This window comes from Schistocerca cancellata, chromosome 3, assembly GCF_023864275.1.
Source record: "Schistocerca cancellata isolate TAMUIC-IGC-003103 chromosome 3, iqSchCanc2.1, whole genome shotgun sequence".
Lineage (NCBI taxonomy): Eukaryota > Metazoa > Arthropoda > Insecta > Orthoptera > Acrididae > Schistocerca > Schistocerca cancellata.
This window is the reverse complement of record NC_064628.1, coordinates 60,036,845-60,048,937: the sequence shown is the minus strand read 5'-3', so window position 1 is coordinate 60,048,937 and position 12,093 is coordinate 60,036,845. Positions and strand designations below refer to the sequence as shown.

Below are 12,093 nucleotides of genomic sequence, written 5' to 3'. Positions count from 1 at the left end.
AATACTGGCCTCCAGCAAGTTTAGTGAACAGTTCTACAGGACGGGGCATACGGTAAGTGTCGATGAGGCATTGAGAAATTACAGTGGCTTTGAAATCGCCATAGAGACGAATATCACCATTTGGCTTAGCAACGACAACGACAGGGGAGGGCCACTCACTGGAAGTGACAGAAAGCAAGACCCCTGAAGTAGTGAGACGATCCAGCTCCCGTTTTACCCGATCACGAAGGGCCACAGGAATGGGCCGAGCCCGAAAAAACTTAGGCCGAGCAGTGGGTTTGAGCATGATATGAGCTTCAAAGTCGTTTGCATGGCCTAACCCAGGAGAAAAAAGGGACGAAAATGTCATTGACAAGGAATCCAATTGACCATAAGGAATAGCATCAGAGACGATATTGACAGAGTTGTCTATGGAGAACCCAAAAACACGAAAGGCATCGAAACCAAAAAGATTCTCTGCGTTACTCTGGTTGACCACAAATATGGGAACAGTGCGAACGACGGATTTATAAGATACCTCAGCATTAAATTGTCCCAAGAGAGAAATCTTCTGCTTATTGTACGTCCATAATTGCCAAGTGACAGGTGACAGGAGTGGAGTACCCAATTGAAGATATGTCTGAGAATTAATTATAGTGGCAGCAGAACCAGTATCCACCTGCATGCGAAAATCTCGACCAAGGATTTGGACATTGAGGAATAACTTCCCTGAAAGGGAAGAAGTGCAATTGACAGACAACACAGAATCAGAATCAGTGTCATGTTCATGAACATCATGTATGTGGTCAGATTTGCAAACGGAAGACACATGACCTTCCTTTTTGCAATTGTGACACACAGCCCAATGTTGGGGACAATCCTCACGTGAATGTTTTGTAAAACACCGCGGACATGAAGGAAGTTGCCGGGGGTTTTGCTGCAGTTTCTTACCAGGTTGTTTACGGTTAGGCCGAGGCTGCGCGTGGGAGTGCACTGCGGCCACGTTGACTGGCGGGGACGCGCTGCACGCGTTGTCAACAGTGCACAGAGGTTGTATTTCCCCGACATCACCCCATACCACTATTTGCGCCCCAGCAGCGCGAGAAATTTCAAAAGACTGCGCAATGGAGAGAACTTCATCTAGAGGCGGATTTGCCAACTGAAGGGCACGTTGCCGAACTTCTTTGTCGGGCGCCGACCGGATAATAGCATCCCGTACCATGGAATCGGCATAGGATTCTTTGTGAACATCAGTAACAAATTGACACTTTTGACTGAGGCAGTGAATTTCAGCGGCCCAAGCGCGATAGGATTGATGCGGCTGTTTTTGACAACGATAAAAGGCAACACGAGAGGCTACCACACGCGTTTGCTTTTGAAAATAGACAGACAGAAGTGAGCACATTTCAGCAAAGGACAAAGATGCAGGATCCTTCAAAGGAGCCAATTGCGACAACAACCGATACATTTGAGGTGAAATCCAGGAAAGGAACAGAGACTTACATGGTTGTTCATCCGTGACATGAAATGCCAAGAAGTGCTGTCGAAGACGTTTTTCATAATCAGACCAGTCTTCCGCCGTCTCATCGTAAGGAGGAAAAGGAGGTATAGCCAACGGCGAGAAACGCCCCGCATTTGACGCCGCGACGAAATTGCGAATCGCCGCTGTTAGAAGCGTTTGCTGTTCAAGGAGACTTTGCAATAGTTGCTCGACAGTAGCCATGGAAACCTGTGGGTCAATGGTGAAAAGGAAAAATCCCATCCTCATTGCCAATTGTTATAACATCAAGTTGAACACATATATTCAGAACACATATAAGTCACAGAGTAAGTTGACAAGCAAGACATGTGCACACATTAACATTCAAATGAGCACTGAGTCCCAGTCTAGCGGCCACTGCTCAGCTGGCCACTTAGGTGGCTGGCAGACAGCGCTGCACGTAGAGGACGCGTGTAATTGCGCGGCGGCGCTTTGAATGATCAGCGAGTCGCAACAGGTTGAAAGTCTTCTGCCTTGCTAATACCATGGCTCACGCAGTAACATGCACATTTGTCAACTGCCAGATCACACAGCTCAGGTGCCCATCGTCTCTAAGCTCCAACCTGAGCCAAAATTCGAATCCCTACTATTTACTAAACTCCACGCACTATACAGTGTCGACAAATTCCATATGACAGCATATCATCTGCGAAGCAATGGACTTGTCAAGTTCTGACACCACAAATTTAAAGCACTCGTGATGGAGCAGATCCAGGTTAGAAGCATTACCACGGATTCTTCTTGGCGTTCAGACAGCACACAAAGATGCCTCAAAAGCCTCGCTTGCCAACATTCTTTATGGTGAGCCTCTGGTTCTGTCATCCAGTTTTGTAGAAAAATCCAAACTCTGAACTCAGGTCAAGCTTCCTGCTTTGGTCGATCTACTTCACAACCACAAAGCTAACATTCGTGCCTCTTTTCCACAGCTGCACACCACCCCATGTTTTTTGCTACATAAAGAACTTGCAAACTGTGCTTATATTATGCTACAGGGTGACTGAGTCCAGGCAGCATTACAATCCCAGTACTCGGGCCTCCTCAATATCCTTAGCCATCAACAAATATGAGGGTCATTCCACAAGTAATTCCTCCTATTTTGAGTCATGGAAACTACAGGAGATATATGAATCACAACAGCACAGCTAATAGAGCAATATTTCAGCTACAGAATGTCATTTTTTCACATAGTCACCACCATTTGTTATGCACTTTTGCCAGTGATGAACCAGAGACTGCATGCCACACTTGTAAAAATCGGTACCAGCTGAGGCTAACCACTTCCTTACAGCTTTCGCAACAGCATCCAAGTCTTGAAAATTTTCCCCATGTAGTCCATCTTTCAGGGGCCCAAAGAAATGGAAGTCTGAATGAGCTAAATTGGGACTATACGGTGGAAGACTTAAGACTGTCCAGCCAAATTTTACAATGAATTGCGTGGTCGTAAAACTGGTGTGGGGCCCGACACTACCATGTTGCAGGTGAAAGTTGATCTTTTTTACTGGCCTTACCTCAGAAATTCAGGTTTTCAGTTTAGTCAGTGTCGCCTTGTAGTGTGCTGAATTGACAGTGTCTCCAGGCTCCAGGACATCCAAAGAATCACACCATGGCTATCCCAGAAGGCTATGCACATCACTTTGCCTGCAGACGGCTGTGTCTTTAAATCCCCCCCCAGAGAATTTGCATGTCGCCATTCCATGGACTGTCTTTTGGATTTGGCTCATACGTGACACCTGTCTCTTCTCCAGTGATGATTCTATTCATAAAACTGTCACCTTCAGATTCATATTGGTCTAGCATGTCCCCTCAAACTTCCATTCAATGAGTTTTTTGTTCTTCTGTAAGCACCCATGGGACCCGTGTCGCACAGACTTTGCGATAACCAAGATGTTTCAACATTGTTTTCAAGGCATCACAACTGACATACAGCTTTGCACACAATTCTATTTCCATTATCTGTCGATCAGCATGGATGAGTTGATCAAGATACTCTTCATTGTGAGGGATGACAGCTGTGCACGGTCGACTGGGCACGGCTTGTCATGCACACTCTTTTCACCACCTTGAAAATGCTGTACGCATTGCCCCACATCTATTGTATTGCCTCCACACATATTTAGCAAGCATTGACAGATTTCAATCAGTACAATTTCTTCAGTAATGAGGAATTCTATCACACATAGCTGTTTTATAAGCACGTCCATACCAAACTCTATTTTGGAACACTCCTCCGTTGGCACCAACTACCACAGAACAAGGGAACCACCTGGACATGAAAGGGGAAGCTTCAAGCTTTAGCACTACATCAGCATCATCAGGCACTGAATCCCAAGGCACTACAGAAAAATAGGAGGCATTACTTTTGGATTGACCCTCATACCACGGACATCCTATAGAATGGCAAATGCCAAATGGTTTCTGTAAACAGGATGAAGCCAACATGAAACCTGGATGATGCTCACAGCTAGGCCGAGCCCTTCAACAAAGAGGTGAAAGATGATGCTCCCTACAACTGAGGCACAGACACCACTAACAGTGAAACATCAGGCAGCACATGCGACGACATCTCTTCACTGTGTGACACTTCTTCACTAGTCACCAGACTTTGCCGTGTGCAGTGTTTACAGTCAGTATTGTGGACCTACACATTGATGATATGTCTGTCAAAATTTGCGACAGCACTATACTCGACTTCTCCAATATTCTGATCAACTTTCCTGGCACACCTACAGCACATGTAACATTGCTGAACACCTTTGAACTGCCTGCCAACACAAATAAGAAATTAATCTCAGCCAAGATCTCAGGTGATGGGCTAATTACAATCACCATTCCTATGCGTCAACCATCATTCAATCTCGGACTCACTGAAGAACCACTCTGCTCGTGCATAGGCCAACAACTTCATCCGCCTATGTGGTTGTGAGACTTCCGTCGTGTCGAGCCTCACCTACACACACTCTCCCCGTGGTCCGGACTACTGCAGGAAGGGAGAGGAGGGGGAGAGCACTTTTCAAACTTACTAAGCAACTATGTTCTTTGGTATCAGTCTGTGTTATTCCCTATCACTGTTCACATGTGTTTTTCATGTATTTAATATTCTACTACGAAATAACATTTATATATTCAACTGTTTCATTACTTCATTTATCCAACCACCAATGACAGTGATTGAATTAACCACATACTTATAACTTTACTGATCATTGAATCAACGGAATTCTGTGGATATACATGTTGCATCACTTGCAAAACTAGGTGCCCCACGATACCACTTATTATTGTCAGACGTTTTCACCTCAACTCTTCGATATCGTAGACTTTCCCGGCATAATAACTTCTGATATTCTTCACGGGTTTGCAGTCGGATCATGTCGTCATCCATACACAATATTTCGGCGGACCAGCTGGCCGCCATCTTCAGGTGAGTTAATGCTAGTGCACTGCCTCGCCGGAACTGAATTCCGGCCACAACGACGGAAACCTTTATACACCACGAACAGAGCACCGCGCGTGCGCGAGACGATGGGCAGCACTTCCTGGCGGCAAGTAGACATGCAGTGCGCCGGTGGGAGAAGGCGGCAGAAACGATAAATCACAACAGCACTAGTTGGAAGAATCCAGTGATCGAAAAGAAGACCATTGTTGTTTAATGTCGGACAAAATCGGATTCCATATCTTACTTAGAGGAAAACCTTTATCCCTGTTAATAATATTACTGGGTAATCTAATTTCAGTGGATTCTTTAAGAACACATTCCCAATAGCGAGAAGCAGGACAGATCGATTGTGTCTTGTCATACATCATCCTGTGTCCTTCGTTAAGGCAATGTTCCGCCACTGCCGACACCTCAGGCTGGAACAACCGAGTGTGCTGATAATGTTCCACGCACCGGTCCTGAATAATTCAAATAGTTTGACCAATATTCTTCTTTCCACAGTGACACGGAATTTCATAAACCCCGGGCCTCCTCGAGCCCAAATTATCCTTAACTGAGCCAAGAAGAGCTCTAGTCTTGGCCACCGGCGTAAAAACACTTTTAATATTATATTTTCTTAAAATTCTTGAAATTTTGGATGATATACTTCCCGCAAAGGGTAAATAAGCAACAGCTTCAAAAGTATCCTCTGTTGGCTCGCGTGACTGACCCAACTGAAGAGCACGGCATATTTGTTGTTCCGTATATCCATTCTGTTCAAAAACAATCTTCAAATGATCAAGTTCTTCTTTCAAATGTTCCTCGTCAGAAATGGCATAAGCTCTTTTCACCAGAGCCCGCAAAACTCAACTACATTGGTGTGGTGGATGACAGCTGGTCGCATGAAGATAGCGGTCAGTATGAGTAGGTTTCCGATACACACTATGTCCAAAAGTCCCATCATCCTTTCTTTGAACTAAAACATCAAGAAATGGAAGTTTACCATCACTTTCAATTTCCATAGTAAATTTAATACTTGGATGTAGAAAATTAAAATGATCTAAGAAGTGATTCAAAGCATAAATTCCATGTGGCTAAACCATAAAAATGTCATCAACGTATCTCAAAAAACACTTTACGTTAAGAAACAAAGTTTTTAGTGCCATGTGCTCAAAGTCTTCCATAAAAACGTTGACGACTATGGGAGAAAGTGGACTCCCCAATGCCACCCCATTAGTTTGCTCAAAATAAACATCATTAAAAAGAAAATACATTGAAGTGTCATTTTGTGCTGTAGAACAAGCTGTGGCCCACCTTCCTGAGAACAGGGCAGAAGAGATCAGGCAGGAGGTTGCCTATAAACTTTGCCGAGTTCCCGCTCCACAGAATAATATACCATCTTGCGAAAGGGCTGCTATTCAGCCTCTGAGACAAAATCGGGATCTAATAATTCTTCCGGCTGATAAAGGTAATGCCACGGTTATTCTCTCACGTGAGGATTATGTTGCCAAAGTGGATCTTTTCTTAGAGGAATCGGCCTATCAGAAAATCAAAAATGATCCCACGGATTGTATAAAATGGAAGACTCTCCACTTTTAAAGAAGAGCTCCTTACCTAGTGATGTCATCAAGAAACTTTGTCCTTGTGCGGCGGTTCCTGCAAGATTGTATGGTTTACCCAAAATTCATAAGAGTGGTATTCCTCTGCATCCCATTGCCAGCAACTTGGGTGCCCCTACCTATAATTTGGCCAAATATTAGCTTCAGTCCTCAGACCATATGTGGGAAAATGTGAACACCACAAATCAAATTCGTCTGACTTTATTTGACGATTAAAATGTTTGTACTGTGGTCCTTCTGACTTGCTCGTTAGCTTTGATGTTATTTCTCTCTTTACTCGGGTTCCTCTTGAAGAGTCCCTGTTACTAATTGGTGAGAAATTAGATGAAGAAACTACCAAGTTATGTCATCATGTGTTGACTTCAATGTATTTTCTTTTTAATGATGTATATTTTTAGCAAACTGACGGGGTGGCTATGGGGAGTCCACTCTCCCCCATAGTCACCAACATTTTTATGGAAGACTTTGAGGACATGGCACTCAAAACTTCGTTTCTTAACCTGAAGTGTTTTTTGAGATACGTTGATGACATTTTTATGGTTTGGCCACATGGAACTGATGCTTTGAATCGCTTCTTAGATCATTTTAATTTTCTACATCCAAGTATTAAATTTACTATGGAAATTGAAAGTGATGGTAAACTTCCATGTCTTGATGTTTTAGTTCAAAGAAAAGATGATGGGACTTGTGGACATAGTGTGTATCGGAAACCTACTCATACTGACCGCTATCTTCATGCGACCAGATGTCATCCACCACACCAATGTAGTGGAGTTTGCGGACTCCGGTGAAAAGAGCCTATGCTATTTCTGACGAGGAACATTTGAAAGAAGAACTTGATCATTTGAAGATTGTTTTTAAACAGAATGGATATACAGAACAACAAATATGCTGTGCTCTTCAGTTTGGTCCGTCACGCGAACCAAAAGAGGATACTTTTGAAGCTGTTGCTTATTTACCCTTTGCGGGAAGTATATCATCCAAAATTTCAAGAATTTTAAGAAAATATAATATTAAAAGTGTTGTTACGCCGGTGGCCAAGACTAGAGCCCTTCTTGGCTCAGTTAAGGATAATTTGGGCTTGAGGAGGCCCGGGGTTTATGAACTTCCGTGTCACTGTGGAAAGAAGAATATTGGTCAAACTATTTGAACTATTCAGGACTGGTGCATGGAACATCATCGGCACACTCGGTTGTTCCAAACTGAGAAGTCAGCAGTGGCAGAACATTGCCTTAACGAAGGACACAGGATGATGTATGACAAGATACAATCGATCTCTCCTGCTTCTCGCTATTGGGAATGTGTTCTTAAAGAATCCACTGAAATTAGATTATCCAGTAATATTATTAACAGGGATAAAGGTTTTCCTCTAAGTAAGATATGGAATCCGATTTTGTCCGACATTAAACAACAATGGTCTTCTTTTTGATCACTGGATTCTTCCAACTAGTGCTGTTGTGATTTATCGTTTCTACCGCCTTCTCCCACTGGCGCACTGCATGTCTACTTGCTGCCAGGAGATGCTGCCCATCGTCTCTGTTAGTGGTGTATAAAGGTTCCCGTCGTTGTGGCTGGAATTCAGTTCCGGTGAGGCAGTGCACTAGCATCAACACACCTGAAGATGGCGGCCAGCTGGTCAGCTGAAATATTGTCTCTGGACGACGACATGATCTGGCTGCAAACCCGTGAAGAATATCACCTCAACTCTTTGTTTAGACTACACTGGATACATTGTTAAGCATTAAAGTAATCTTCATCTGTACAGTTATTCTTCTGCAAGGCCTTTATCACATGATTCAAATGACTGTTGTGATGCTTGAGGCAACAGTTTTGTTGCTAAGGAAGTTTTATTTCCTTCCTGTTTTGCATGTTTCCTTCACACACTGTGTACACACAGTTTCATGTGGTGATACATCTGGTTTGAGGGGAAAATCTTTTGGCAACACTAGTAAAACAATTATGTGTGAAATAAACATAAAATGACAAAATTTTTGAATAATTTGTTGGCTAGTCACAACATTCACTTGCTGGATTAATTCAAACATGAACATTTAGGAAAAATATGTGGTCACTGACAGCTGCTTTGACGTCAACTGTCAACAGCAAAGGAAAACAAGTGTAACATCAGAAAAAATACATATCATACATCTTTCTTGTGGTAGGCCTACCTACAAACACATTTATGTAAAGTAATATTACTGCAAAACATTCTTCTACAAATACAATTGTTTATGGAAATAATTAGGTGTATAACTGCAAATACTGCACTTATACTTTGGGCCTAATAAATTACTGTTACCTATTAAAATGGTTATATGATCTCAGAACATGAATTTTGAGAAAGTAAATCATTCAACACTACTCAATTATCTGCAGTACATATATCTTATCAAAGGCTAAAGGAAGAAAACCTTGAGTAAAAATTACCTGGTCCTCCGGGTTGGGGGTTGTGCAGTGGGCCAGCTCCTCACTCACATAAAAACTTAAAAATGCTAAAAAACCTAATTATATGCCTCGGAAAAATTGGAACTTTGGACGACGAACTGGCAATGAGAAACGGAAAATTATGTTTGGATGTTGGAATGTGCAAGGTATTCCCACTAAAATAAATTTACTCCCTGCAGAACTTGACATGTTCAACATGGATGTTGTCGTACTCTCTGAAACAAAGAAGGAAGGCCAAGGAGAAGAAGAACTGGATAATTATGTACATATCTGGAGTGGGGTATCAAAAGCAGTAAGAGCCAAAGCAGGAGTCTCCATTATGATAACGAAATCATGGAAAGAAAGAATCACAAATTGGACATTCATCAATCAACGTATTATAACTGTTGAAATGACATTATTTGCTAGGGAAGTTGTGATTATTGGCATATATGCACCCACGAACGACACAAAAGATAAGGAGAAAGATACATTTTGGGACACCCTCAGGGAGACTATTGAAAAAATCCCAAGAAGAAAGGAACTGATTACCATCGGAGATCTGAATGGAAGGGTAGGAATTAGAGAATCTTGTAGAATAGTAGGAAAACATGGAGAGGACGAATATAATGACAATGGGGAACGATTGATTGCAATTTGTGAACAATTTGATCTAAAAATTACGAACACATTTTTCAAACATAAGGACATTCATAAATATACTTGGCAACAGAACACCACAGAACTTCATTCTATAATAGATTATATTATCATTAGGCAAACAAGTAGTTTCAAGGCAGTAGACGTCAGATCTTATAGAGGAGCCCAGTGTGGATCAGACCACTATCTAGTTTTAACGAAGTCTTTCTGGCCATGGAAGAATGCAAGGAGTGATACAAGTAACATAAATAAAACGAACCAGACTGAGAAAGATGAAAATTTACCTTTTAATGTTGACAGCCTACAAGACGAAAGTATCAGAACACTCTTTGCGGCCAGGATGGAAAGGAAACTGGTTGAATCATTTGAAGGAAGTACAGAGGAAATATATGACTATAGAAAAGCTAATGTGAAAATCATAGCAACAGAGGTGTTGGGTAAAAAAGATAGCAACCACAACCGTGCAGCAGAGTGGTGGTCAGAGGAACTAGAGGTCCTCGTTAGAGAAAAACGAAATGCGTTCCTTCAGTGGTTGAATGATAAATCAGAAGAAACAAGGTCAATATACAAGGAAAAGAAGAATGAAGTGATGAAAAAAATAAGGATGGCAAAAAAATGAAGCATGGGAAAGAACATGTGCCAAGGTGAATAGCAAATTAGGATTTGGGAGAGCAAAAGAAGCATGGTCAGTATTGAAAGGACTTCGACAGGATACAAAAAGCAAAACTAATCTCCAACTGATAACGCAAGCGGTATGGGAAGAGTATTTCCAAAAATTATTAAATGAGGACAGGGAAGAATATCTAGAAGAAGGAACAGGGGAAGATAAAGGACATGAAGATGATGAGATCCAGATTTTAGAAAGTGAAGTACTTCAGGCGATGAGAACAGGAAATAATGGTAAATCACTGGGACCAGGCAATATCAATCTGGAGTGTCTGAAATATGGTGGTGACAAAATTGTGAAACTGATAACACAGCTCTTCAACAAAATGATACATGGAGATTCAATACCCAACAAGATGAAGCTAGGTTACATTAATACAATATTTAAGAAAGGGGATCGCAAAATTTGTTCAAACTATCGAGGAATTTGTGTTACAAATTTTTGCGAAAGTAATTAAAAACAAACTGGAAAAAAATTTTAGAACCCAAGAAGAACAATGTGGATTCACGGCTGGGAGATCATGTGTAGACCATATTTTCACATTATGACAGATTTTGGAGAAACATAGGGAAAAATCAAAAAGTATAGGATTAATTTTCATAGATCTAGAAAAAGCATATGACACTGTTCCAAGAAAATTACTTTGGAGAGCACTACATATGGCAAACATAAACCCTTCCTTGATTAAAATAATACAACAGATGTATAAAGATAACATTTGCCAAATGAAAGTTGGTAATAAACTTTCACAGAAATTTAGAACAAGCAAAGGCCTTTTACAGGGCTGTCCCACGTCAACATCATTATTTAAAATCTATATAGATATTAGCCTTAGAACATGGTCTCGTAAATGTAATAGTATGGGATTAGAAATAAGAGATAGAGTTTACCTACATCATTTATTATTTGCTGATGATCAAGTAGTCGTAGCACAAGATGGGGAGGATGCTTCTATATGTGCAATCAACTAGCAGTAGCATACAAAACTTGGGGTTTGAAGACTAATTACCAAAAAACAGAATACTTGACTAATGATTCAGATGAGCTATACATTGAAGGAAAGAAAATCAAAAAGATAAACACTTTCTGTTATTTGGGATCCATTTTAGAAATAGAGGGAAAATCAGAGTCAGAAATCAATAAAAGAATTAGTAGCGGATGGAGGGTCATTGGGATGCTTAACTCAGTCTTATGGAGCAGGAATGTAATGAGCAGAACTAAAAACTTAATATACAAATCCATATTAGAGAGTGTGGTTCTGTATGGAACGGAGATCTGGACAATTAACATGAAGCACATTAAAAAATTACAAGCTCTAGAGATGGACTTTTGGAGAAGATCGGCAAGAATCTCCAGGAAAGAAAAAATAAGGAACACCGAAGTAATAAGGAGAATGGAAATAAAAGAAAGAATATATGACGTAATGGATAGGAAGAAATTACAGTGGTATGAGCATGTACGACGAATGGAGGAAGCCAGAATACCAAAATTGATACTGGAGTGGGAACCAGAGGGGAAAAGAAGAAGAGGATGACCTGTGACCACCTGGCTCCAAAATGTACAGCACACAATGGGGAGAATGGGTGCAGAGGAAGAGGACACGCAAGATCGAAACACCTGGAGAAATATTTTGAGAGTATAGTTTAAGAATGTTTATTGTTTGTATTGTAATTTCCAAGTAAATTATTATGTTGGAGATAAGCCTCTGTAATGAGGAAAAAGCTCAAAATAATAATAATAACATATATCTTATATAGAAATACAAACTTGGAATCTATTAATTAATGTA

The 12,093-nt window shown here is 41.1% G+C and overlaps 1 protein-coding gene across 1 annotated transcript; it reads left to right on the top strand.

The window, feature by feature from the left end:
* The first annotated feature begins 9,194 nt into the window (after nt 1-9,194).
* LOC126176078 (craniofacial development protein 2-like) lies at nt 9,195-10,256 on the top strand. The gene has a single exon (XM_049923214.1). The coding sequence runs from the start codon at nt 9,195-9,197 to the stop codon at nt 10,254-10,256; it is 1,062 nt and encodes a 353-aa protein (XP_049779171.1).
* The last annotated feature ends 1,837 nt before the right edge of the window (nt 10,257-12,093 follow it).

Coding starts and splice junctions, on each gene's coding strand:
- LOC126176078 (XM_049923214.1), top strand. CDS start 9,195: ATGGATGTTGTCGTACTCTCTGAAACAAAGAAGGAAGGCCAAGGAGAA.